Raw genomic sequence first — 27,986 nt, 5'->3', positions numbered from 1 at the left:
TGGAAGAAGTGCTTCTATTGGACAGTAAACCTACTTGTCCCTGCATGAAACCTGAGATTCAATTGGACCTGGTCCTGCAGTGAAATTAGAAAGAGAGAGAGAGAGAGAGAGAGAAGGAGAGTGAGGGAGGGGCAGAGGGGATGTCCCACTCAGGACAGTTGTTAAGGATCTTCTGCCGTCAGCATCAGTGACCCAACTTGTCATTACAGCTGCGGGGAGACGACATGGCATCTCCAAGGCACTTCGGTCGACCGTCTGTCGATATCGCAAATGTGATGCAAAAACTGCAGGGTAAGTGTCCTTCTTTTTCACACTCTCCTCCTGCACTGCTGCTACTACTGCTGCACAGTGATATTGTGCTGATTCAATGGGTGGCCTGCGTGTCCTTCTGAAGTTTTCCAGCTTCTGCAAGGCAGGATGCGCGCACACACACGCACACACACACACACACACACACACACACACACACACACACACACACACACACACACACACACACACACACACACATTCATGCCTCCACACCCACACCACACACTCATTTACTTACATAGGAGCATTTAGGCATACAGATTGAAGCATATTGTTAAAATTAAACTATTTTACCTTATTGCTTACTAAGAAGATACAAAGATGTACCTCATTTTTCTTGTCTCTCTGAACAGTGATGGAATGTGCAAAAATTGCAATATATAGTATAATTTTGTATACTTAAAAAGTGATAGGTTTCAGTCCTACATTGTGTAACTGGCCTGTTCTCGAGCACTTCTAGCATTTGAAAGCATAATAGAATCACACATATGGGGTAAGTTGATTTAAAATGCACATGGTCTTTTTTGTTACCAAGTTTAGCCTATGTTTTCCAATAGCACATAATCTTATTTGGAATAATAAGAAAATTAATTCTTTTGATATCTTGTGACCAAACTGCAAAAAGACATACTACATTGTTGGCCGGCCTAGATCGGTAATTAAGAACTTCTTTAAAGAAAACATGATTTGTCTTATTCTATTAATATTGTGAAACTCCTATTCTTGACACAGCTTTTTATCAGTTTGTCTTCACATCTTTAAATCAGATTTTCTGTGGAGATTAGTACACCAAATTTGTTGCAAAGAGATATGCATTTAACATCATGTCATTATTAAAGCATCAGCGTGATCTTGTCGCTAATAAAAAGAACTTAATCCTTTTTGGACACTTTTTTTCAAGGAATAAGCTCATAATTTGTTTGATCCCTTCTGAGAAAGTTTTAGTCAAGTCTTAGGTTAAAGGTTAGCACCTTCATTTAATTCTATGAGGCAGGCCAGAGATAATTTGAAACATTTAATGTGGTTTAAGTTTTGACATAGGATACTGAGTCACAACAACTGTGGTTTCCTTAGTGCACAGACTAACAGAATGAACAAGACTAAAACCTGACACCGTTTCTGCCCTTGGTAAGAGAAAGAATCAATAGTGGGAGTCTCTTTATGCTGGTGCCCCCCTTCATTACAGAGCATCAGTCCGGTCCATGCTGGCATCCGCTCATTGTAGATGCATTTCTGGAAGTACAGTGTACCAACAAATTTGACACATTATAGCTTGTTATTACCATAGCGATTGTTATGAAACATTTGTCTGTGGTTGTCCAATGCTGCCCAGTTCCTGCTCTAGAGAGACTTGATTTCCTGTGCATTGCACAGCTATTTACATACACTTGATATCAATAGATATTCTAAGCACAATGAGGGTGAAATATGTCATGACAAAGAGCACCTGCCATTTGGGTGTTTCGCAGATTTTGAGGCCCTTGTACTGACTCAGCCATGCCCTGGAATTAAGCACTAAATAATTTATAAAGCATCTTTAAGTCTCTTTAAGTAATCTTGTTAGTGCTGATTAGTGTAATGATAGACACAAACTACACCTCTTCTTAGCTGCAGCTGAAAAAAAGAACAGATTTCAAAATGATTTATTTTTTGTTGAAAATAATAGAAACACAAAGAGATGCAATTGCTAAATTTACCTCTCTGAGCTATCAAAATCAGAAAAATCAAGTAGCTTTTGTACTGCATGGGGAAAAGTCACCTGAACGGTGCATGAATGGCATAATCTGCAATGCAAAGTGCAAGCCACTGTGTGTCATGACAGGAAGTGGAATTTGGTGTCAGGTCACATCTGGAAGACATTATTGTGCCAATTGTTTAAGGTGCTCTGTAGATGGCAGGAGGCAAGGTAGTCTGGGCTTTTTTGCTATTAATCAGACGCAGCTTCCTGTCATTAAAGGCATCTTGCAGAGAGCGTTACTGCAGACTCACTTTGACTCAAGCAACGGTCCAGCTAGGTGGATCAAATATTGACACCAGCTAATTGGAAGTCTTATGAATGCATCTTGCTAGTGTTGATTGTATCAGCCTACATTATTTATTATAACAGATTTGTGAAAAAACCTCCTAAATGTATTAACCACCAAAGCAAAAATACTTGTTGCTGTGCCATCATGCCATCGTAATATTTGTCTGTTTGATTTCAGCGCCATTATAAGACCACAGTGTAGCAACACCTTGTGGCCTTAAACGCACTCAGGGTACCATTGATGTCTAGTAGTTGCCTGGTGGAGTGTGCGTGACAAGCGAGTTGCTCTCGTTATGCCTGGGTTTCTGTGGGTTTCACTCTAGTTGAGAGAGTGTGTCAAACAGGATATGAAGAAACACAGCTGGTGTAGGGTTTGGGGTGGCATACATGTAGTGTGGTGAATCGCCTCTCTGATCACAGATTAACTGATTAACTGACAGATTAAAGCCTATTAATGTAGAATATCTCTTAATGGTTACATTTTTAAATATTTCTCTCATTTCCATTAAATATGAAATGTTAAGCAGTTTTTAGCCTCTTTCTTTTCCTACGATAAGTAATCAAGTGACACAACATGAAAAGGTAAAGCATGGGGCTACAACAAACAATTAAATTCTCAATTAATGGATCATTTTGTTTAAGATAGAAAATGTCAAAAAAAGGGATAAAATGCCCATCACATCTCTTTGGGATCCAAGGTGACGTCTTCAAATGTTTTGTTTAGCCTGAGCAGTCCAAAACCACAAAACATTGAGTTTACAATTAGACACAGGGAATCCTCACAAGAAACTGGAACAGGTAAATGTTTGCGTTTTTTAATGACTGGAAACTAGGAATCAATCATCAAAAAAAGCTGCCTTTTAATTTTTTGTCTTATTAACCAAAATGCCTCCCTACTCTGCACATGCAGCCAGTAGCACAAGATTACAGCTGTGTTGTAAAAGGTCACAAGCGAAAACATTGTGGTAGAGCACACCCATTGTTAGAAATCTGTGTTCACTAAGGGGGTGGAGTAGTTACATCAGTACATCTTTGGAGTAAAAGCAAGCAAAAGAAAGACGAGCATGAATGGTGTCAGCTGGAAGAGATGCTTCTACTCTACAGTGTCAGCAACAGCTGCCAGGGACAGACAGCCATCACACCGATGTGATCTCATGAACAGAGAGCCCAATTCCTTATCAACACTAAGCCAAGCTGCCTCAGACTGTTTTAAATACTAATTATTGTAGGACAGTGGTTTTCAACATTTATTTTTGTTTTTGATTATTGGATTACAGTATTGTCATGTTGTTTTGAAGACCAGGAAACCTTTCATAAGTAAACGCTGAGTGTCAAGCAACACCAAATGGACAGCTACAGAATATTTTTTTTGTCCTACCTGATTGTTGTTGGCCTGTCAGAGCTAAAGTAAGGCTGCACTCAACTAAATGGAACAACAACAACAGGGTGAGTGGGCTTTTACAGTGCTCCCAGGTGACCAACACACGCCAATAAAGCCAAGCACATACAGTACAGTATTGCCAAAGCTATCATCTGTCCTAAGATCACCTTAAGTACTCCATTACTCATTTGGATTGCAGATGCTTTAGTGGTTTGATGCTCTGCGTGGTGTTTGTTGCTGGAGCTATCCACCTTTAATTGCCACTTAGCTACTAGTACTACATAAGGGCTAATTAAATCAGTTGACTAAGACATTATGACTCAATGATGGGGAGCTGTTTTACATAAGGATTTCATGCTTGTCAGAGTTAGTATATTCAGACCTGACCTACATACAGTATGTACACCTTATTACACAAACTGACAAAGTTCTTTGAGACTCTGGACAATAGCTCCTTAATAGCTGGATGGACTTGAGACTAAGCAGCTGGAATATCAGGACAACTTCACGTTGTACAAGTTGTTTTTTTTTTATTTCATGTGTTATCTTTCTTCTTTTTTCCTCTAAAGTGTTTTTAGGGCTTAACCTATTACTAATAAGCGTTTTGGACACTTTTAACCACTTATTGTGGCCTTGCTCAGTGGATGGAATTGCTCATCTTTTTAAAAAAAAAAAAAAAAAGGAAAAAGAAAGTTGAACCATTTTCCAAGGTTTAAGAATAAACCTTCAAGCTCAAGATTGTACCAATTTTTGACCATTTTATTTAGGCAGGATACAGCTGCTTGTGTTAAGACAACATTCAACATTTGGGAACTTTCACTTATGAAATAGTTTTGTAGAAAAATCGGGTAAATATTTAGAAAAAGTATGGTATCAAAAGACATATTGTTTCAGTATCAGGAGCAAAATGCAGGTTTTGGCACTAGTTAGGAAATATTTCAAATGATATCTAGCCCTAGTTGACTCTGGTGGAAACAAAAACACATGACTTCCTTTGCAGCAGGACTTTCCTGGGTTGGACCTATGTGGCATGAGGCGTTTATAATAGCAAAGAAGGGTTCAAAGATGAAAATGGTTTTGATTACGATTAATTACAGGGTTAATCTTTTTTATTTCAACCTTTTGGTGTGGGACTTAGCTGCTCATGAAATTACTGTGCAATAATTGCAGTGTCTCAACAAACTCATTGTTTGCAGCTGTCAGCATCGTTTAAATGGCGCTTCTTTTAACCCTGTGCTGTTTTGACGTAAAATGCAGAGAAAAACATCCATTTTCACCCAAATAGCTTTTCTGGGACAGGTCCACCAGCAGTCTATAGAGCAGTAATAATAGAATCACAAGCTCAGGCCTATTTTTAGTATATCAGAGAAGCTTTTAGTATGCTGGTGGTCTTGAAAGAAAAAAGGAATTTTTCTGCAGGAGAAGAAGAGCTATCAAGTACCATACTTATGCACTATTGTGTGTTATATTCAAAAGAGTGGAGTAGTAGTGCAGTAGAAAAAGACTTATGGTCAAAGCTGAAGTGGTGCTGCTGGGTCTTACAGGACAAAAATGTTCATGCTTTAGAGCTTTTACATGGTACGGTGTATGCACTGGGAATCCCGGGGTGGGTGTGTCTGCTTTGTCATCACAATAGCATTGACTCAAAGAGCGAGAGAGCGAGAGAGAGAGAGAGAGCAGGTGGTGGATGTCATTCACCAGCCTCAGCATTAATTATTAAGATTTGTTGCACCATGGTGAGCTTTGTGCAGCAGTCTTTTAATTTTGTTGTGGTCTATTTAATCAATAGGCCTACAGGGACTTCATCTGATTTTACAGACAAAATTAGAATTTAAAAAAGCCAATTTAAAAGGTACATTTTTACATTTATTTCATTATTTCCTTGGACATTGAAATGCTGTTTCAGTCTCATAGAAGATTAGACAAATCTTATAGGCAAACACAGGCCCATACATACACATACAGACACGCATAAATCAGGATCATGACATCACCGACTCCCACATGCTGATTGGTGGAGCCACGCTTCTAACTGATCTCTCTCCAGCCTCAGACGGTATGATGATACAGCGAGGCAGTGCAGAGGGGGCTGTGCACATCCACACGGGCATGGCTCCTCTGGATGGGAAAAGCACAGGAAGATGGCAGGATGTGATTGTAAATGACCCGATCCGTTAGAGTTTTCATCTCCATCTGTGCGTTTGTGTCTGTTTGTGTGTGTGTGCGTCTGTGTGGGAGAGTATCAAGGAGGAGGGGACGTTTTCATCAAAGCCTACAGCAGCTCGTTTGCTTTCACCAGGGAAACCAGGCAGCCAGATCTGTTTTGCTTCCTGCTGGAAAGAAAAGGGAAAGGACAGGACAGTGTGCTTTGTGCCAGTTTCTCCACAGTGGATCTTATTTTCACACATGCATGTATGTACGCTGGAACTCATGAAAGGCAAAAGGAGAGACTTGGGGAGTGGGGTGTAGAATGGCTCACTATAAGGATGTATCTGTCAGAAAGACTTCTTTAAATCTGGTGACCGGATTTTTTCAGTATTTACGTGGTAAGTAGGGCAACAACACCCTTCACCTCTCATCTGTGTGCACATACGCAGCTAATCTGGGATATAACTGGATAAATAACAGATGCTAATTGGTTTGTAGGTGAATCTGTGGTTCATGAACTAGTTACAGTGTCATGCTGCACAAACACAGCTGTGTGTGTGTTGCATCTGTGTGTGTGTGTGTGTGTGTGTGTGTGTGTGTGTGTGTGTGTGTGTGTGTGTGTGTGTTTGTGTGAATCTGTATGTGTGTGTTATGCTTCAGTGGGCATCCCCTGTGCATCAGTGATGAAGCATTGGCCTGTGGGTTAACTCAATGCCTTTGCTCCCTGTATAGTGTTCGCATTGCTTCCTTAAACACGTGACCACTGTCTATATCTCTAAGGGTGGATGTTTAAAAATGGCCACTCTGTGCAGTGTGCAGCACTAGTCTACTGGCATGCGTGACAGGGTGTTAGAAATCAGTCCTTGACGCAACAACAGCACCTCTCTGGCAAAAAAATCAGTCCTTTTGTTATACATTTTGCATAATGCATTAAGCATTGTGACTGAATATATTAATAGACCACATAAGAGGCTGGGGGTTGACCAAAACAATCACGCATTTTATTACAGAACACAGGGGGCTTGGGGGATGTGTTGGCAGAAATATCCTACCCACTCATTCTTTAATCCCCTTGTATGACCTCTTTTTGAAAGCACTTCACAGGGGCATTGATTATACTATCACCGGTAAGCTTGTGTTATTCACTTGCACAAATGTGTTTGGTGCAGGATGCTGTAATGCTACTTGACATCCCAGAAGCAGTGTGAAATGATGTACTATGAGGCTGGATAAAGTAGGATTCTGGTTGGGGGTGTCCTGCAAAGGCTATAACTGACAAAAGTTATACTGTAGTAAGGGGATTTATATTTAATGCATTTTATGAGTCTGTGGTAGCTATAAACCCAACCATATCCATATCTAGAATCTAATAGCAGCCACTTCTTTGCAAGAACAATCTCTGATCATAAAGTCCTACTGACTGAGTGTATTCTCCCCATTTAGCTGTGTAGGTTCTACAGTATGAATATCCCCAGCTCCTTTAGTCTGCTGTATGGGGCTTAACCGTCAACCATCAAAAGCATGTGGCGTCTATCATGTATTGACATTCTCTCCTTCCCTTTTATTTTTAGATGAGCAGGAGGCAGTGCAAAAGAGAACCTTCACAAAATGGATCAACTCTCATTTAGCAAAGGTAAGTGTGAATTTCAATCCATGCTCGCCTCTGCTTTTGCACTATGTGGCTAATATAACTCACTCTACAGGAGCTGGAGATTTATAAGCTCATCATGTTAAACAAATTGTCAAATATAGTTTGGAAGCTGTGCTATGACTATTTTAATGAGAGAGGCTTACGATGCTCATTATCATGTAGCTTTTCTTTGACCTTTTGTATTTGAGGCCACTGAGCCGTTACGCCTGTGGAGGGAATCGACTGCAAGGTGGGCTTTGCAGTGCAACAATTATGACACCTATTACCCTACACAAGATGATTGAATTTATTCACTTAACTATAAATAATGACACAGGTTATTTCTTAAGCATTTAATATGAAATTATGTTTCTGAAGACAGTTAGCTAGATCTAATGATGGCGTGGGAACACCCACTGCAGTATAGCCAGATTCTTCTGTTATCCTGAGAGGAAAACTATTGAAATGGTCATGTAGCATGTTGCTTTCGCTGGGAAGATAAAACTTACACAGTGCCAAACTGCAGTTCTGCTTTAAGGAAGACCACAAGGAGCATTTATACTTGAGCTCAAAACTAATGGGTTTATGTGGACATATGGGATGTATAATGGATTTATTTAGACTGGTGTCTAAACTTAACTGGTGTGTGGGCTATGTGTTTGTTGTGTGTTAGGTGTTTGAGTGTGTCCGCTGCGTATGATTGTGTAGGTACGTGTGAGGGTGTTTTGTTATTTGTGAGTGTGCGTCTTTGTGGACAGAATTTGGCTCGGATAGTGACGCAGTGTACAGATGGAGAGCAAGAGGGTGAGGACAGTTCCCCGTAGGCAGTCGTCTGCTTTTAGGGTTCATGCATGTAAATCACACCGTGACCCTAAGATAACAAACTGTGTTAGAGTATGCTGACTAAAGTTTAGAATTCAGAGTGAGTACTGAGTTATTTTTGTGTGCAAGTGTAATCAATGGCGACACAGCAAAGTGTTCAACTAGTCAGACACCGCTAACAGGGGTTTAAGTCTGAAACGCGGCAAAGAGATTAGGTTCAGAGGGTTTTTTTGTTGAGTCTGAGCTTCCCACATTAGTTCAGAGCTTGGCTTCTGAAACTTTGAAAGAATCTCAGTTATGTGGTGGGCCAACGCAGAGACTCTTTGTTGGTCTATTCTTCATTATTCATGCACTGCGCTCAAGTTTACTCACAGTGCATACCAATAAGACTAATGTAGCAAACGCTACATCATAAAAAATATAGCTCTCAAAAAGTCATATTTACATTGCGGACAGCTGCCATACTGGGTTATTTAACAGGGAAGTTTACAGTAAATATGAGTTTTCTTCTCAGTGCACGTAAGGTTTTTTGCAATAGTTTTGTGTATGAATAATCAGTGAATATGGGTGTGAATGGAATCTCCTGTTCATGGGTGAAAGTTTGTTATCTAAGTTTGAACTTCCTCCAGTTGTCACACTTTCCCTTCAGCCTTTGTTTCCATTTCCTCTGATTTTGTATTAGGAAGTATCTTTCCAGTGATTTTCACAGTTTTTCCACTGTGAGGTCTCATGTGACTCTGTTGCTCAGTAAATAATTTTCCAGGGTGGGAATGATTACCAAATGACAGAAGCTATTTTTGCATGATTGTGCATATTAGCAGTTTAATTGTAGAAAAATTGTTTTAATCTGATTGGTAGGAATATAGTATTAAAGATACTTATTATATGTTATATATATATATATGTTATGTTATACATGTTATATTCAATTTTATTTAACATATAATTTTAGTATATTTAATTGACTTTTTAACACATTACTGCATAACTGTGTGTTCAGTCATACAATACTAATGGAACTTTAGCTACAGTGTAATAGAACACTGCATGTTTTAGAACCAGTATTTTTTTAGATATATCGCAAACAACTGATTATATTTGAATAGAAATGTGGCACAAACCATGACACATCTTCTACAGTACTTTGGTGAGTGCAAATGTACAGAATAACAGGACAGACGCTTGCCTCTTCACACTGCTATGCCCCGAATAGGCAGCCAACTGCATCCTGTCATGGAATATGTTGAGTTGTGAAATGGCTTGTATATGGTGCCAAATAAAGAATTCCCATGGTGAGCTATCCTTTTAATTTAAGCTTCACTCTGCTAAATAAATACACATCTGTTTCATTTACTGATACTTGTGTAACACAGTAGGTTGTAACGCTGTTATTCATACAGCTCTGTAAATGTGTGAATATGATATCAGGAGACAGTCCAATTAGGGTTAAATGAGTACCACCATTGCCTCAGGACTGGGCACCTAGCCACTGCTGAGGAAAAAGCACCATCTTTTCAGCCGCAGGGAGGCTCTGTGGTTGTTGCTAACAAGCCTGTTTCTCACAAGCAGCATTTGGTTTCACTTCATCCCTGCTAATGGATTAGAATACCAATGTTTTTTCCCCACTATATAATTAACAATGTAACATTACTGGTTCTATAAATGCATAGGTTTTCAAGAGTGATTCATTTCTGATTATTACAATTTTCATTTGTTGTTGTGATTATTAGTTTTTGTGTTGTTAAAACTGTGTTTTTTCCTCCCCCAGTATAAACCCCCACTGGAGGTTAACGACCTTTTTGAGGACATCAAAGATGGGGTGAAGCTTCTGGCTCTGTTGGAGGTTCTGTCTGGCCAAAGACTAGTAAGTAGATCTGATGAATTGTTTTTGCACAGGAAGGATTTAAACATGATTGCATAGACATGTTCTATACCTCTTACCTTACAGATGCTAATACAGATGCTAATACCATATCTCTTTCCTTTTCAAGTCTCTTTCCCAAAATTCAGCCTTGGTGCAGAATTATAGCCACTAGAGCCAGTCCCACAATGAGCTTTCCTTACTATGTGCCATTTGAGTCTGTAGCTTTTGAGGAGAAGAAGGTGGGGGGGCAAGGTGGAGGCTGGGGGTGTGGCCTTAACAAACTGCCACTTTGCTCGTTTGAAAGCCATGATGTCTCTCTCTCATGGGTGGGCAAAATTCTCTGGGTGGTCAAAGCAGAGAAAGGGGAGGAAACTTTTCCCCTTGTGACCTCATAAGGTCCAGATCGGCCCATCTGAACTTTTATTTTCTCAAAGGCAGAGCCGGATACCCAGGGCTCGGTTTACACCTATCACCATTTCTAGCCACTGGGGGACCATAGGCAGGCTGGGGGAGCTCATATTAATGTTAAAAACCTCATAAAGGGAAATGTTCGTGCCATGGGACCTTTTAATAAGTATTTATGTATCAAACAGCCCTTTCAGGTAGTGATGGGCCAAAATGTCCTCAAAATGCACAAATGTCTGAAGTGGTTTGAATCTCAAATTGGTCCCTGCAAAAATAGCAACACAAGCTCACGCACACATAAACACTGCCTCAGACTCTGATAAGGATTTAGTAATCAGACCTGTCTGGAAACAAAATGCCATGTCATCTGTAAAGCTGTTACTTGGCAAATGAATAAGTTGCATGTCATGGTGAACACTGCCTAATGCTTTCAATTACTGCTTTCAGGAGTGGCCCCCTGCTGGTTTATTTCAGCCAAATAATTCACATAGGTAGATCTTATTGAAGCTGGTTCTAACTCGCACTAGATTATTCTTGTTCTCATAAAGCAGCTTTGGTTCACCAGTTAACGTTTGTTAAATAAGCCATGCTAATACTCCCAGTCCACTTTCAGTATCTTACTCTGCAACTAGTGACAAATATGACTGTCCAAAATGAGTGGTTAAGTAGTAAAGTAGACATAATTAAATGGTTGAAGGAAGAAATGGCATTCTCAGTTGACTTAATTTTCCCTTTCTTTCCTCAGCCCCGTGAGCAAGGCCGCCAGTTGAAGAGGATCCACTGGGTCTCCAACATTGGCACAGCGCTCAAATTCCTCGAAGGCAGGAAGGTAAGCATTCAGTCATATCAGCAATTTCACCTTTGGCATGAACATTTTATGAAGTCAATTTTTTCTACAACTCCACATCATTCTAGAAGAAAACAGTGGCATGTCTTAAAGAAGTCCATTGTATGATTTGGAACTCACAAGAAAAAGCTGATGATTAGATACATGTTAGTGCACGTACATAAGGTCTGTAACATGCACTATGTTCAGAAAAGCAGCAGATGGAAATAGGAATTCTTGATTACATAACTCATCTCTAAATCCCTTGGCTCTATGAAGCCTGTGTCCCACTTTCATCTGTGTCCCCTGAGGATGGAGACTTACATTGTTGCGATCTCTCTCCCTTCATGAATGCCTTCAGTCTGTGTATCGAGGATCTCCGGTCAGTCGCCATTAAACGCCCTGTGTGATCAAATGCTGTATGCATTCTTTTAATTTGATGCACGATGTGTACTAAGCAGCGCTTGGATACAGCCATTCTGTTTCAATAAATTTAGTCACTAAGCTTTTCTATTGTCATGCATTTTTGACTGAAACGCTGGTTACTGACTTGTATTTGGAGCTGCTCAAATGTACAGATGTAAAAATTGGCAAATTGTGGCAGTAACCAATGCTAGGTTTGCAGTGCTGTGGTACCTCTGCTTTTCCTTTAATGCCTAGTTGAACACAACTGTCTTCTTCTTTCTGTTCATTCTGGTTCACTTCTCACTGTGGCTGTTTCTACCTTCCTGGCTTGGCTATATTACAGTACTTACCTGCATCAAAGACCTGCCTTTGATGCCTTTGAGCAACAACAACAAAAGCTTGCAACATTTATTTGGACAGTATGAACCATCTCAGGGCTTCTGGGGGTGAAAATCTAAAAAAAGAAATCTCACTTTCAGTCTGTCTGCATTTGACTTATTTTCCAGACTGATCCTCTGTTTTTTTTCAGATCAAACTCGTTAACATTCATGCCACTGACATCGCAGATGGACGACCATCTATTGTTCTTGGGTTGATATGGACTGTTATCCTCTACTTTCAGGTAACACTTCATATGATTGATAAATTCTGAGAGTTTGATAACTGTGCTCACTCCAAGGTGAGTTGATGCCCTAAAAATAAACCCTGCTCTTCACAAACTCCTGGACCAAACATTTTTATCCAATGCTGATCTTTGTCTTGTCAAACCATTTCATAGCGTAATGTAAGCGTAAAACAGCCATCACTGGATAGATTGCCACAAAATGATGATGTTGAATGCCAAGAAATACTGCCATTTTGTTTTTGTGTTGCCATGGTCACAATGCATCCTCTTCTTTTCCCATTGGTCTTGTTCTTCATTTAGATTGAGGAGTTAACCAGCAACCTGCCAGCCCTCCAGGCCCTGTCCAACAGCAACTCTTCAGTAGAGAGTTTAGCCAGCTCTGAAGCAGGAAGTCCTCCCATGAAGCGGAAGGTGGTTAACAAATTTCAGGGCAATGCCAAAAAGGCCATGCTCAGATGGGTGCAGTGCACAGCTGCCAAGTAAGTCACTTTCAAAAGACCTTTTTTGCCATGTGTTAAAATATGTAAAGAAGTATTATGTTCTATATACTATATGGATATACAGTATAAATAAGGTATAGATAGGGTGTCTGTGTTCTTTTGTAGGAAATTTGCAAAACAACAACGCTCAAGTATGTGTTTTTCAGGTATCATGGAATTGAGGTGAAGGACTTTGGTCCCAGCTGGCGTGATGGTGTTGCGTTCCAGTCGGTGGTTCACGCCATCAGGCCAGACCTGGTGGACATGGAAGTGGTGCGGAGAAGGAGCAACAGGGAGAATTTGGAGGAAGCCTTTGCACTTGCTGAAAATGAGCTGGGTATTCCCCGCCTGCTGGATCCAGAAGGTGCCCTTGACCTTTCCAACTGCTTGCTTTAAATATTCCAGTGTAGTAGACTATTCAGACAAGGTAGCATTGAATATGTGTGTTAAATTGGTAAGTCTTTTGACACATAGACATAAAAGCAGCAAATATGCAGTATTAAATTATTGAAATTATGTTACTCTGTCAATCAATTCTGCATGAGTGTTTTGCCAACATGTTTGCTGAAAACATCAGTGAAACCCTCCAGAGGATTAAAATGCTGTGTGTACTTGTGGCTCTGAGTTTTAGTCTGTGGAAATGAAGCAGTCTGCAGTGGCACTGCAATCCTGTCTTCACTGCTAGAGTCGTGATGCTTTATTGCACAAAGAGCTGCTCTGAAATGTCTCTGCTTTTACGGGAGCTTAGCCCTGATTTCTAGAAACATTAGGTCAAGGATGAAGATGAAAGTAGTGTTAATAAGGTCTGTCAGGCCTGCAGAGACATACCCTCCTCTTGAGGATGCAATTTAATTTTTTTAAATGTCATATTGACTTAATACCAAATGAAATGTCATACCTGTCCTTTTTTGTAGAGCTACGAGTTCATGTTTAAAGTGAAATACTGACATGATTTTTGAAATCCTGAAAAATTTCTGTTTTGCATCAGTGTAAAGTTTCATCCAGCGCATTGTGTTGCTCTGTAGATGTGGATGTAGACAAACCAGATGAGAAATCCATCATGACATACGTGGCTCAGTTCCTCAAGCACTACCCAAACCCACACCACTCTGAGACTGATGGACAGCAGGACGAGGTATTTTAAATGTTTAAAATGTTTATAATGTTTGATATACTGTACAGTACATACAAGGCAGTGATACATCAGGGATTATCTGGGGGAAAATATTGTTTTTTAACAAAATAGTCTAGAATAGTGTTAATATGTCTTATTGTTTCAAAAATTAAGTTGTATATATTGCTTCCATCCACATTTCCCAAAAATGAGTATATCAAATTATCACATGCAGAGATCAACAGTAAATGCTTGATGAAAACATGCTTTATCTGCTGCTGTGCTTGATTGTTGTAAGCCTTTTTCATACTTATCATTTTATCACATTAAGCTCTCATGAATGAAAAAAATGAACACAGACTTAATATATTCATCAAAATTTAGTTTTCCATCGCCATCTACTTATTTTTTATTTTTTGCACATTAAGCTGCGTCTTGGCTCAATTCCAACTTTTGCACTGTCAGTGCCAGTACTTCAGGTGAGACTTCAGGTCATAGTGCTGCATGCTCTCTGTTTGGAGTGTATTCCCACCTCGCCCTAATCTAATTTTTCCATCCTCCGCTTCTTTTTTCCTCCTTGCTGTTCTAATGCGTTGTGTGGTGTGTTTCCATCTCTTTCTGTGCCTTGCTGCTTTCCTGGATAGTTTGGTCCCCAAGATATAGAGCAAATGCTTGAGGTATGTTTGACTAAATTAACAGACTAAATCAGAGGTTTGAAGAAGATGCTACTGTTCATACCCCTTTCCTTCTACCATGACTTATACAACTAATCTGTGCTAAAACGTAGAGGGTAGAAAAAAAGAGAGAGGATTTTCTGGAATGTTGGTTTGGTGTGAGTTTCTCTATGTATTGGCATGCTCATCTAAAAAAATAATAATAAAGGATTCAAATCAGTCTGTTTCTGTGACTCTAAGCTGCATGTTTCCTGATTGTGAACAGAGAGAGGAGCGAAAGATGCTGAGAGAGCTGAAGGTGTTTTTAGATCAGCTGGAGAGAGATGTGCTGCGGGCCCAGGGAGCAGAGGGAAATCTCACTGACAAATATCAGGTTAATCAAGGCTGGAAAGACAAAGTGCATTATTACAGAGCATTCTGCTTTGACAAAGACAATTTTCAACTCTGACCATGTCTTTCTCATTTAATCTTTTTGTTTTTCAGGCATTTAAGAGCTTCCGTGTACAGTATGAAATGAAGAAAAAGCAGACAGATCCACTGCTGCAGCCAGTGCACAGAGATGGCAAGCTGTCTGTAGACCAAGCTCTGGTCAAACAGGCATGGGACCGTGTCTCTGCCAGGGTAATTGTACTGTATACTTTTCCACAGCCTGAATAATTTATAACCAAGCCACAAAGAAAGCTGAATTAATTATGATAATCAATCATACCTAGATTGTCCATTAGTTATTTGTCATTATGCTGTTTTTTTTCTTGAAAATCACATTGCTATAGTGAAAGTATCACATGGGGGAAACACAATTTAGCGTGCCGTTCTTCCCTGGCTGCCAGTGAAAGTTTAAAGTGTAACGGAAGCGTTTTAAAAAGAGTTTGTCCTGAGGAGAGGAGACGGAAACAGAGGAGGTTTTGTTAACTTGGCAGCCTGCTCCTCTGGACACCCACAGCTCGTCCGGACTGGCATAAAACTCCTTTGGAGCCTGATTGCTTGTGAACATGTGGAAATGTTTCGATCAGCATAGCCTCCTCTATGGTAAGATCTTGCTTTGGTAGAGTGGGTGTTTTAACGTATTTCAATTTCAGCTGCTGGACTGGCACATCCATCTGGACAAGTCCCTGCCTGGTCCTCTGGGAGTGATTGGAGCCTGGCTTCACAGGGCAGAGATGGCTCTGAGAGAAGACATTCCCATCCAGCATGATCATGAAGAGACAGCCAATGTTCTGCACAGAAAACTGGAGCAGCATAAGGTAACACAGCACACCTTTAGTTTCAATGTGTTTGGATACATATCTTGCCATCGTAGGTATCCAAAACATTTTATAGGAAGGTCAATGTGGCCATGATTATATGTGATTACATTTTGCAGGAGGTGTTAAAAAACCTGGAATCGCACAGACAAACCTTCCAGCAGATCCACAGGGACAGATCAGTAAATGGGGTACCTGTTCCATCTGAGCAGCTACAAGATATGGCTGAACGGTAAGACCTTTGTCTTGTAAGTACATTTTATGTGTAGTTTCTCCTAAACAAATTTTAAAATTGAACATCAACTTGATGTTTACCAGTTTTGTTTAGTAAAACATTTTTCTGGTCTTCTGTGCCTCTTGTAAAAATCAAAGAACAAAAAAGAATGATTATTGAACATCTGTTTAATTTGTAGGTTCAATTTTGTGTCCACATCATCACACGCTCACTTGATTAAACTGGAATTCTGCGAAATGAAGTATCGGCTGATGGCATTTCTTATGTTGGCTGAGTCAAAGCTTAAGTCCTGGATCATTAAATATGGCAGACGGGACTCTGTTGAACTACTGTTGCAAACCTACCTTGTAAGTGGCAATTATTGCTTTTATAGTATTTACAATATTTACAGTATTTGAATGGCAACGTGTCTACCAGACTATTTAATCTTTATTTTCATGTTTGTCTTTCTATTCTAGACTTTTGTAGAAGGCCACCGGTTCTTTGAGCAGTATGAGATCATCTTCACAGGCCTAAGGCAGGCTGCAGAGGTTTATGTAAAGTCTGACAGCTCAAGTAAGACTTCTGTTTTTACTACCAATTTCTTTGTTAAGGTATATATATATATATATGTATAATATATGTATACATATATAAATTTGCTTATGGCTCATGGTAAACAGCCTTTTTATTGATTTAATGTTACAGGGTCTAAGACCTGTAACAAAGGTAAGTCTAAATACAGCCTGATAATCTTTGAAACCTTAACTTTGCCTGTTTCCTGAGCCGCACCTTTCTGGAAATTTGGGGTTGCACTTTTCTTATCTAAAATATGTTTAGAACAGAGAAATCATAATATTGCATTGTGCATGAAAATGTAACAATAATTGCATTAATTGGAATGCAATTTTAGCATGATCTTTCTGACCTAACAGCTTGTAGCATCAACCAAAATTATCAGCATAATCAATGTTTTTATACCTGTACAGTTGATGCCCATATTGTGTTTTAACTAAACTGAACTAGTTCCATATTTTTCTTCCAGTTGATGAAGCAGAAGGGGTAAGTAAATTCCTTAGTGATGCCACAGCTCAGTGGAGGAACCTGGCTTTGGAGGTGCGGAGTGTTCGCAGCATGCTGGAGGAGGTGATCTCGAACTGGGAGAAGTACAGTAGCACAGTGGCATCTCTGCAGGCCTGGCTAGAGGACGGTGAGCAGATGCTCAATCAGTCAGAGAATGCTAAACGGGTAATTACAATCACAGATACTAGTCATGATAAACAGGACTATTTATATTATAAAGCTTATATTTTTTTCCTGCCAAACTGTATGAGGAATGTTTTTTTAAACGGTCACAAAGCATTTGAGTCATTGCAGCTATGGTCTTTCTTTCCTTTTTTCTTTTAGGATTTCTTCAGAAACCTCTCTCATTGGATGCAGCAACACATGGACATGAATGATGCAGGAAACTTTCTCATTGAGACCTGCGATGACACAGTCTCACGGGATCTGAAGCAGCAGCTTCTTCTTCTGAATGGGAGATGGAGGGAGCTGTTTGTCAAAGTCAAACATGTAAATTCCCTTTGAACAACTGTATCGTGAATTATTATATAATGATCCCTTCTATTGCATCAGCTTAAGTTTTCAAAAAGATAACTCACTGCCTTCCTCTGTTTTATTGGCAGTATGCAAGAGCAGACGAAGTAGATAAATTGAGACAAGACTACCATGATGGGATTAATACCTTGAAAATATTCATGGATGCAACCAATGAGAAAATGACTGCTCCTGTCCAAGTGTCTTTCCTGAACGTCAGAGCCTTTGTTCAAGATGTTGAGGTAAGCGGATGATTCGCTCATCCTTTACTTTTTATAGACTGATTTTCATCTGTCTGCTCTGCAATGAAAAATGCCTCTACTCTTTATCCAAATTTACCGCAGGAAGTCAAGCACAAAGTGCCAGCTATGGAAGCCGCCTGTAAGGCAGCGAGCCGTACCGCTCAGCTGTTGACCAAAGACACTCCTCAGGAGGAAGTTTCACAGATGATGGCTGTGATGGCCTCGGTCAAAGAACAGCTGAGCAAGGTGTGTGCATGTCATTATACAGTATTTACTTGTTTAGCTTTTCTATTTTCTATTTTTACAAATGCACGTTTGTGTATTTATGCGTTTTTTTATAGTTAAACTGGTGCTTTCCAAGGTGCCCAGTTAGTTTTTTGTTTTTTTGCCAGTGTTTATTATTACTTCCTGATGTATTTAGGAATCCAAAACTATTTATACAAACATATTGGACATCTTTTGGTTTTCTTTTACATAAAAGTAAGCAAAACATGATCAAACCTCATTCTAACCTTAAACAAAATAATCTACTTGAATATTAAGCAAAATAAGTTTTGTTATCCAAAAATTAACCAAAGCATGGATAAATAAGGATTGCAGGTAAACTTTGGAACTGGGGAAAAATTTAAATGTGCTTTATTGCAGAAAAATATAGGACTGCCAATTTGCAATTATTATGCAAATGATTGTTTTAAGGATATGTAAAACATAGTTAATTGCTGCCATTGCGTTAAAGTAAATATTATTTTATTTGCTGTACTAGATCAAAACAGCATATCAGCCACCTGTAGTTTGCTTTATTTGACATTCTTTCCTCCAATCAGGTGAGGGAGAGATGTTTGCCTCTACTGAGGGAGTCCCAGTCTCTATTACCGCCACTGGAAGAAATGGAGAAGAACATCACAGGCTTCTACCAGGCTCTGGAGAAGGCCAGTCATATCACCAGCACTGGTGACTCTGAGGGACCAGTAGACTTTAAACAGAAATGCCAGGTAACTAATACAGTTTCAATATAGTACTATATCAATTGTATTGAATAATGTTTAAATACATAGATAAATAAATTACATTACATACTTACTTACTAGCATTTTTCATGTGTCATCATTTTAGACTGAAAAGCACAGCTTCAAGATATTAATCAATAACACTCTGCTTGTCATTGAATACTACAGGAGCTGGCGACCTTCACACATAGCTGTAAGAAGTGTTTAACAGCGATAGAGAGAAACCACCAGACCATCCAGAAAATAATGAACAGTAGTAAAACTCTTCAGTACATGGACATGAGCCTTTTGCAAAAAAGAGTAGCAGACCTACAGTCCTCCTCACAGGTAGTGCAGTAAACATCCAAGGCCTATTTAATTTCTATTCAGCTCTTAGAAGTCTTTCAATATTTAAAGAAATAACTTGTTTGTGTGTTAAGGGCATGATTAAGGAATCTACAGAGTGGCGGAAGAATGTGGAGGCAAACAGCTGCCTCATGAAGAGATTTGATGAATCACGGATAGAGCTGGAGAAGGTTCTTAAAACGGCACAGACCTGTCTGACAGAAAGAGGCAACCCAGAGGAGCTGCTCAAGAAACACACGGTAAGAAAATTGTGCCCTGTGTAAGATTCAGGAAAGTACAGTTTAACATCATACAGTGCCATACATAGCTGTGCATACACTGTATCTTATGTCTATTTAACCACCACAGTCAGTCCTAGCACAGCATGGAACATTGCAACCGAGCAATATATACAGTATAATTAAAACAAAGAATAGGAAGGATGCATGTAATTAAGACATGACTTGACAAAGTATGACACATGATGAGTCCTTGATTTTTTTTTGCAGGAGTTCTTTGGTCAGCTGGACCAGCGGCTCTTGAATACGTTCCTCAAGGCTTGTGATGAGCTGACAGATATTTTGCCAGAGCAGGAGCAGCAGTCGCTACAGGAAACAGTCAGGAAGCTACACAAACACTGGAAGGTTAGTGCTTGAATAGTGTCAAATTTCAAGTGCTCAAGGATGCAGCTCCAAGTAGATTGCAAAGACATATTTTTAAGTCCATTTTCTTTTTGCAGCTGCACATTTGTGACGTAAGGTGTAAACTAATAGTAATAATTATGAATAATACATAATTCCAATCTCATTTTTTTCCATTTAACTAATATAAATAAAACCAAAATTTGTGGCACTTTTCAACATTGGCCTAAACGTTTGATACATTGGCAATTTTAGTGCTTCAAGTTAGAGTTTGCGAACTTGTCTGTTAGTGACAGAAGACAAACAATTACTGGTTCAAAGAAACCGGTTTAAAATCCTGTGTCGCTGTAGCCGATGCTATGCACCTGTCAGTCAAGAAACGGGTTAACAGAAACATAGTTTTGGCCAATGCGAGTTGGTTGTGCCAGACTCCCGCCTTTGGCTGAGTCTTTATCTAATCTGTCAGAGGGAGCGCATGAGACGGTTGTGAAGTTTAATGTTGGTATTCCCCAGAGAAGAAGTTGGTTATTTCATGGCACAGATTAGAACCCAAATTAAAACGTAAGTAGCTAAAATTGCTGAATGTGTAAAGATTGTGTCAAATTGGTCGTTATTACTGTGACTTATAAAGTGTCAGGTTTAGTTCCATCATAGTGTTAATAGTGTCAAAAACCGTTATCTGACATTGTTGTTCAGTAGCTGGCTCAAAGATTATCGGCTAATGAAATTAATGATTTAGCAGGGGGGGGTTAACACTTCTGCCAGGCACTGTATCCGTGTCACATTCTGATTGGGGGCTGAGCCCCCCTAAAGGTCTGATCCTAGAATCTCCCCTGGTTAGAAACAAGCTGCACAAATTGTTTTGGCTCTGGCCTCGTAATTGTTGAATTTTCTCATTTCACAGGACATTCAGACAGAGGCCCCATTTCACCTGCTGCATCTTAAAGTGGAGGTGGAGAGGAGCAAGCTGATGGTGTTGCTGCAGGAGTGTCAGGCGGAGGTGACCAGGGAAAACCGCCACCTGGCTAGCATGGGGAGCGAGAGGCTCATCAAGGAGCACAGGGTGAGCACAGAGTGGCTGGCCAGCTGGCTGAGTTTCATGTATTGATCAACTCAATGTGAAACAATTCAATGCAAATTCACTGCTGTGTAGCAGCGTGGGAAGATTTTTTGATAAACCTGATCCAAAAGAACTGAGTCCCTTCCTGTGTTATTGTCAAGCAAATACTGTTGCTGATTGAGGCCGCGGCACTTGGTTGTCTTACATTCACATACATTTTTTCAGTTTTTATTTTAATTTTTTAACAAAATATGAAACATACAACATGAACAAATCCCCCCCCCCTTTCCGTCACCACCACCCACTCAGACAAAAATCAAGAAAAGATGACACAACAACCACAACATTCCAGACCATTCAACAAAATATAAAATAACAATTCACTCCAGAAAGTTCAGGTGCACACTTGATTTATGATTGCAGGAGGACATTTTATCCTGTATTCATGGTGTTCACTTCTAACAGAAGTAAATAATCATGCTTTTGTTTTACTTTAGGCCTTCTTTAGGGAAAAGGGCCCCCATTCCATCTGTGAGAAAAGGCTGCAGCTGATGGAGGAACTTTGTCTAAAGCTTCCTGAGAGTGACCCTGTCCACCAGATCCTGGACACAGCAAGAAAAGACTTCTCTGAGGTCCGAGAGGAAATTGAGAACACCCATCAGAAGCTAATGCAGCACCCAGATAAATGGAAAGAGTACAATGCAAGGTGAAATAACTACGTATTTTGGTGAAGTTTTTTTTCAATGCTGCCAAGGGGTTGATCCAAAACAATGGTCATGGTGGTTACAATGGTCATACCTACAGAATAATGGCTGAGCTGTTGAATAATGTGTTCATTCACCAGGCAGTGCCCTGCATTCATTACATACCAAAAGTAATCTTGTTTAAATTATATTATTCACTTGAGATGAGAGAGAGGGTGAAGAGAATGTTTGCAAGGCATATGGATTTGATAGATCTCAAAAACAAGATTTGTCTGGCGTTACTGAAAAGGCAAAGATTCTTCATCCTGCTTCATGTTGTCTTTTATTGTCAACACACACTGTTCATAAAGAAAATACACAGAGGAGTCTGAACCAGACCATTTACAGTTCTTGTGGCCACCACATAGACCTCATGTGTAATAACATCTTGGGGATGTGCACATTAGCAACAGCAAACTCCTTAATCTTCAAATGCAGGTGCCACTGACCTAAACAGCGAAAACATCTCTTCAATCTGTTATTTCTAAGCACTAATATAATTTTTTATGTAAGTGTTATCCAATGCACACCTGGTAGTCAGAGGCATAGTAAAATGATCAATACGTTTATTTGAGATACAACATTGTGGTATTTTTGTTGATTTATACATTTATTCTTTTTTTTCAAAGGATGTTTTTATTTATTATGATGTGTTAATTATCTCAGGCATTTAAGACATGGGGCTGTAGGTTAAAGATGATTCACTTTGTAAATTTGAGGCCCAATAAAGGTCCATTAATGAAACAATTTGCCTTTAATAATGGCAGTCTTTACTTTCACAAGCAATTATTCCTGAAATCTTTTTGAGTTTAACGTGATATTTTCCCGTCATGGTGTGTAATAGGTACGCTGAACTCTCCTGCTGGCTGATATCTAAAGAAAGCCAACTGAGGCTGCTGAGAAACCGAGCCAATGACCCCAGAAAATATGGCCAGGTGAAGGCTACCATCATGGTGAGTTAGTTCAAACACCCCACGGCCCAACTATTAACTGACAGTCCCCTCTTTGCCTCCTCTGGGAGGTGTCACATGTGATGTGCTACGGGCTTGTCACTGTCACTGCTGACAAGAGGAGATTTGACACTTTGTGTCAGATGACTCTCATGACCACATGTGTATCACACTCTTTTGCTGTGTGCAGGAGCTGAGGAATGATGCAGAGCTACAGGAGGGGAATCTTGGCTGGCTAAAAGCTCGTATTGCCGTACTTATTGAGATCTGTGCTGACAGCGATGCCCAGAGGCAAGGAAGTGCACTGAGCAAGCTCTCTACTGATTTTAAGGGGCTTCTTGCTTCTCTCTTTGAGGTAGATGCAGCTTTTTCTTGTATTTTTTGGGTACCAGACAGCATATCCCCTTTGGGAATCTACAGTATGCTTAAACATTTTAACGTTATATAAGTAAAATACAGATACAGAATTAATAAAACACTCTATATACATTATTAGGGCATTATTATACAACTTTAATTTATAGGTAAGATCTACTAATTCATCATGTTTGTTCTGATACTGTATATTTCTCTGTCATATCTTCCAGGCTGAGAAGATGGTGCTGGCTGTGGGGGACTGTGTGCAGTTCAGGGAAGAGGTACAAACTACTTTGGAGGATCTCGTCCAGGGTCAGAAAGAGGCTCAGGCCGAGGTCACCAAAATACTGGACTGTCCAACTGTAAGAGAAGCGCAGCAATTACTCCTTGTTCACCAGGTACAGTAGGACATTCACAAAATACTTTTTTTATATAATTGGGGAAACAATTACTTGGACTTTTTTATTAACTAAAGTTGATAACTTAAAGTTAAAATAAATAAAATAAAATACAGTTGATAAAGAAATCATCTTTTGGAAATTGATCTTAATGCCTTAAAAACTCCAACCTTAGCTTATTTTCTTGTGAATGAATAATTCAATTCAATTCAATTTTATTTTATTTATAGTATCAATTCATAACAAGAGTTATCTTGAGACACTTTATAGATAGAGTAGGTCTAGACCACACTCCAGAATTTACAAGTGGCGAGGAAAAACTTCCTTTTAGGCAGAAACCTCGGTCAGACCCAGGTTCTTGGTAGGCGGCGTCTGACGGGCCGGTTGGGGTTAGAATGAAGAGTGGAAATAACAAAAATAGAAAAAAAAATAGTAGTTTGAAGCAGTTCTTTGTAGTAGTTTATGGCATAGCAGGGCACTGTGGGCATTACAAGGCACAGCAGGACGTGGCAGGACACAGCAGAGCGTAGCAAGATGAACATGGCATCGCAGGATGTTACAGAACCATGGCGACAGCTGCTACCATGATTTTGGAGCCTCCCTGATCCGAGGGAACATGCTGGGGAAAAAAGAACATAAGGTCTCTGGGGAGTGACTCCCCATAATGTATTGTAAATAAATAAATGTTCTTCCTTAAAATACCTAAAAATATATGCATAAGTATACACACCACTATGTTAAATTCCCATAGAGGCAAGCAGATTTGTATTACTAAAAGCCAGTTATTTCATGGATCCAGGATACTATGCATCCTGATAAAGTTCCCTTGGCCTTTGGAATTAAAATAACCCCCCATCAACACATACCCTTCACCATGCATAGAAATTGGCATGGTTTTATTTCAGTTAGCCTAATAGCTGGTTTGATTTGCATTGAGAGATGATTTTATGGAAAGTACCCCATGCCAATCTCTAGTTAAAAATAAAATTGTATTTATATACAAAGAAAACTGGTGTCTTTAAAGGTTGGATTTGTTTCTAATTTTTTAATTAAGGCATTAAGATCAATTTCCAAAAGATGTTTTTTTTAATTCTCTTTTAGTCAACTTGAGAATAGGTTCATAAACTTATGAGCAGCACTGTATAACTTTAAATTAATTTCAATAGAATAAGACTTTAAGTATGTCTTCCTTCCCAAAGCAACTGTTAAAACGCTTAAAAATGAAGAGAAAGGATGTCCAGCAGCTGATCACCAGAGGCCAGCAGCTCCAGGCTGAAGAGGGTTTGGGAGAGACTCTGCAGCAGGACCTTCAGAGTTTGGAGAACACACTCAGCAAAATGGAGCAGAATATGGATTCACAGGAGCAAAGCCTCGAGGTGAGCAATGCTACTTTTTCATTAAACTTTTGGGAAACTGTTTTACAGTGGATTAAATCAACACTGTTGCTCTGAATAATTACAACAAACTTAGATGATTTTGCTGCAGCCTGTCTTTGCTAAATTGTAGCAAATTAGCATGAACAGAAAGGGTCTTTAATTTTCTTAACATCGAAAAACTCAAAAGCTCTCTTTTTTTTGTTTTTCCAAATAATTACTGTAAAATTAATGTTACAATGTGATCTATAAATGTTAGCCTTTGAGCTAAAACCTGACACATCTCATCTCATGATCCATATAGATATTTAATGGCGTTCTTTAATGGTTTTTACAATGCTCCCTTTTTATTTATGCTGCATACTCCTACAGTATGTGTGCTAATTCTGTGTTGCCTGCTTTTTGTACTGTCTTGTTTCTTTGTAAAGTATAATATCAACCTGCCCATGGACTGTAAATGGAAACACAATTAAATCATATTAATGTTAATTAACGTGTGTTGTCCCTTGTAAATAAATAAATAAATGGATTAAGTCCAGAATAGTAAAACCTGAAAGATTTGTGGAACCTTTTGTGGATAGAATACAGCTCAGCTACTGTATGTGAAGAAGGAGAAGTTTTCCTGTTAATACAGTCGACCTTAGAGATGTAGCATTTGTGGGATAATTGTCCTGAAGGGTAGAGCGGTCTGATTGATATTTTGTGCTGGAAGGACTTTTCTTCTGAGGCTTTACAGTTCCTTTAGAGGATGGTGATGCAGTAGATCAGTAATAATACTCTTGATGGTGCCTTAATAGTACGTAGACAGGATGAAGGCGGGACTGAAATGGAAATTTTGTTTGGCTTGTGTGTGTTTGGGAGAATGCACTATAGATCTCGGTAAGGTGCACACCACTCTGATGTTTCTGACTAAGCACCCCTGGGGCGAGGTGCTTGCAGAATATTAGCTGTGCTACCTCTGTCTTGCTAATAAAGCCATACATGGTGGTTTCATCTGCATATTTAATGATGTCACGTGTTCTTTTGGGGTTGATCTTGATCTTAAATAACTGAATTAGAGTAAATATTAAAGTAAATATTTTCATATTTTCCTTAATTTATTCCTGATGTAACGTTTTTTTCTGCATTCAAGTGATAGTGATAGTGGGAAGGTCCAATAGCAGTAATGTCCAAGTTTGCTGCTAAACAGCATTGTATTTGACAAATGTCTCTTCTATCCATTTTTAATTGACTATGTTGTGTATTATAGATAAAGCGCTCTGTAGAGTTAATTTGAGATCAATGATTTTGGGCAATGTCATCCCCAGGTTACACTGGCAGCTTGGCAGGAGTTTGACAGCCAGCAGGAGGCAGTGCATGAGTTTGTTAATAAGGCACGCTCATCCATGGATAGAGACCTGAACTTCAGCAGTCCAGAGAGTCTGGCAGTTGAACTTGACCAGGCCAGAGTAAGTAAAATTTGTGTTGTGCACTTGCTGACATATTCTGTGATTTATTACTGGAAATATATTAGCTAAATGAAGAATATTATCAATATTATTTTTTGTCAACAGGTGTTGTTGAAGCAGTGTGAAGCAAAGGCCTCACATATGAACACATTGCTTAAGAGAGCAAAAGAAATCCAGCTTGGTCCAAAGAACAAGACTCTGCTTTTACAACAAGCTCGTTCCATCAGTGAACAAGTGGACAAAGTCGAGGCTGGGCTCAAGAAAGAGTAAGATGATGAATTTCATTCTTGTTGCGTTTGGTAGACAATGTTTTGAGATTTTCAAATTGTGTTACACGTTATGGTTTTCAAATACATTATAGCTTTAGCCTAATATGATATTGTACCAGATGTACTGTACTGTACCAAAGGGAAATACAACACAATTTAAAATGTATACAGGTGTTTCTGAAAGTCAATTGAGAATGTATTTCTGTGATGAATTACCTGACACAATCTTAAGGACAACAGTAAACCCAAATATCTGGGGCTCTGTATATGATATGAATACCAATGTTTATTGTTATTGTTATTATGGTATTATTTTAATTGTAGTTATTAATTAATTAATACGGCTAATTTATTTATTTATGGTTAATACTCTTGTGTTCCAGTGTCAAGACTCTGGAAGAAATGAAAACCCAGTGGGATCAGTTTGGAGCTAGGTTTGAAACCTTTTCCTTATGGATATCTGACAAAGAAAAGCAGCTGGATGTACTGAAATCTTCGAATTTGCCTCTTGTTCAACAGATCAACACAGTAAAGGTACAGTATTGTGTTTATAAATCTACAACCATGCCCTAAAAGTAATCTTAGCCAATCAGTAAGGCTGTTTTAAAGTGCCATTGGTGTTAGAAAGTAACATCCCATTCTTTAGCGTGCCCTGACACACGTCTCTGTGTTTGACATCTGCATTAGCCCTTTGCCATTTCAAAAGCAACTGTTTAGGGAAGTTTAATGGGCCACAGTAGCCAAAGCTATTAGAGGCACAACCTAAGTACAAGTTAATTTTACCATACTGACTGCCGCCACCGAAATACTGTACCCAACGAAATTCTATAGTTTCACCTCCACCTGACAGTTATAAAGTTTTCTATCCATCCTTGCATGTCCAGGCTGTTGGTGCAGAGCTTCAGGAGCGAGCTGAGGTTCCTTGTCAGCTGGAGGCAGATTCCCAGGCACTAGCCCAGTTTGTATCTTCAGGGGAGGCTGCTCGCATCAAGGCCCGTCTGACCCAAATTGGCAGGTACTGGGAGGAGCTGAAGGAGAGCGTACAGCAGCTTGATGGACAGCTGGAGGAAAGCTCCTCTCACCAGCTGAAGTTCAAAAATAGCCTTGAGGAGGTGAATGGGCATATTGATGCTTTTTTTCTTTTAATACACAACATGAAGATATACTAAATAGCATTTAGGGAACATGTGGGTATACTGTAAAGTATTATCCGATCTTGTTTCTTTCCTAGGTGCAAGCATCTCTCAGTGAACTACACACAAAACTGGAACATCCTATCAAATCCTGCAGCTCCTCATCAGAAACCTACAAAGCTCTTCAAAACCACATGGTGTTTAGTTGTTTATACAGTTATCTTTATTTTTAAAATATTTCTATACATTTAAGGAAACATTTGTTTTCTTTGATGT

At 39.3% G+C, this 27,986-nt stretch overlaps 1 protein-coding gene across 2 annotated transcripts in view; it reads left to right on the top strand.

Moving 5' to 3' along the window:
• syne1b (spectrin repeat containing, nuclear envelope 1b) overlaps positions 1-27,986 on the top strand; it is an 83,122-nt gene continuing 55,136 nt past the window's right edge. Inside the window, exons 1-35 of one of the 2 annotated variants that reach the window (XM_032500789.1) lie at positions 1-291; positions 7,439-7,500; positions 10,088-10,183; positions 11,334-11,417; positions 12,349-12,441; positions 12,745-12,923; positions 13,091-13,287; positions 13,949-14,058; positions 14,466-14,516; positions 14,977-15,084; positions 15,195-15,332; positions 15,791-15,955; positions 16,075-16,187; positions 16,369-16,537; positions 16,649-16,745; positions 16,878-16,898; positions 17,215-17,417; positions 17,577-17,741; positions 17,855-18,007; positions 18,110-18,253; positions 18,832-18,999; positions 19,183-19,341; positions 19,434-19,598; positions 19,848-19,982; positions 20,884-21,042; positions 21,537-21,745; positions 22,627-22,735; positions 22,923-23,087; positions 23,320-23,487; positions 24,687-24,863; positions 26,168-26,308; positions 26,414-26,574; positions 26,961-27,111; positions 27,462-27,689; positions 27,809-27,907. In XM_032500789.1, coding sequence (XP_032356680.1) covers positions 225-291; positions 7,439-7,500; positions 10,088-10,183; positions 11,334-11,417; positions 12,349-12,441; positions 12,745-12,923; positions 13,091-13,287; positions 13,949-14,058; positions 14,466-14,516; positions 14,977-15,084; positions 15,195-15,332; positions 15,791-15,955; positions 16,075-16,187; positions 16,369-16,537; positions 16,649-16,745; positions 16,878-16,898; positions 17,215-17,417; positions 17,577-17,741; positions 17,855-18,007; positions 18,110-18,253; positions 18,832-18,999; positions 19,183-19,341; positions 19,434-19,598; positions 19,848-19,982; positions 20,884-21,042; positions 21,537-21,745; positions 22,627-22,735; positions 22,923-23,087; positions 23,320-23,487; positions 24,687-24,863; positions 26,168-26,308; positions 26,414-26,574; positions 26,961-27,111; positions 27,462-27,689; positions 27,809-27,907 — 4,809 coding nt within the window. In that variant the 5' untranslated portion in view covers positions 1-224. Of the gene's footprint in view, positions 292-7,438; positions 7,501-10,087; positions 10,184-11,333; positions 11,418-12,348; positions 12,442-12,744; positions 12,924-13,090; positions 13,288-13,948; positions 14,059-14,465; positions 14,517-14,681; positions 14,715-14,976; positions 15,085-15,194; positions 15,333-15,790; positions 15,956-16,074; positions 16,188-16,368; positions 16,538-16,648; positions 16,746-16,877; positions 16,899-17,214; positions 17,418-17,576; positions 17,742-17,854; positions 18,008-18,109; positions 18,254-18,831; positions 19,000-19,182; positions 19,342-19,433; positions 19,599-19,847; positions 19,983-20,883; positions 21,043-21,536; positions 21,746-22,626; positions 22,736-22,922; positions 23,088-23,319; positions 23,488-24,686; positions 24,864-26,167; positions 26,309-26,413; positions 26,575-26,960; positions 27,112-27,461; positions 27,690-27,808; positions 27,908-27,986 lie in introns of both variants that reach the window. The other variant, XM_032500790.1, reaches the window with a different exon arrangement.

This window comes from Etheostoma spectabile, chromosome 20 (assembly GCF_008692095.1).
Source record: "Etheostoma spectabile isolate EspeVRDwgs_2016 chromosome 20, UIUC_Espe_1.0, whole genome shotgun sequence".
In the NCBI taxonomy this organism is placed as follows: domain Eukaryota; kingdom Metazoa; phylum Chordata; class Actinopteri; order Perciformes; family Percidae; genus Etheostoma; species Etheostoma spectabile.
This window is presented reverse-complemented; position numbering and strand designations above follow the sequence as displayed.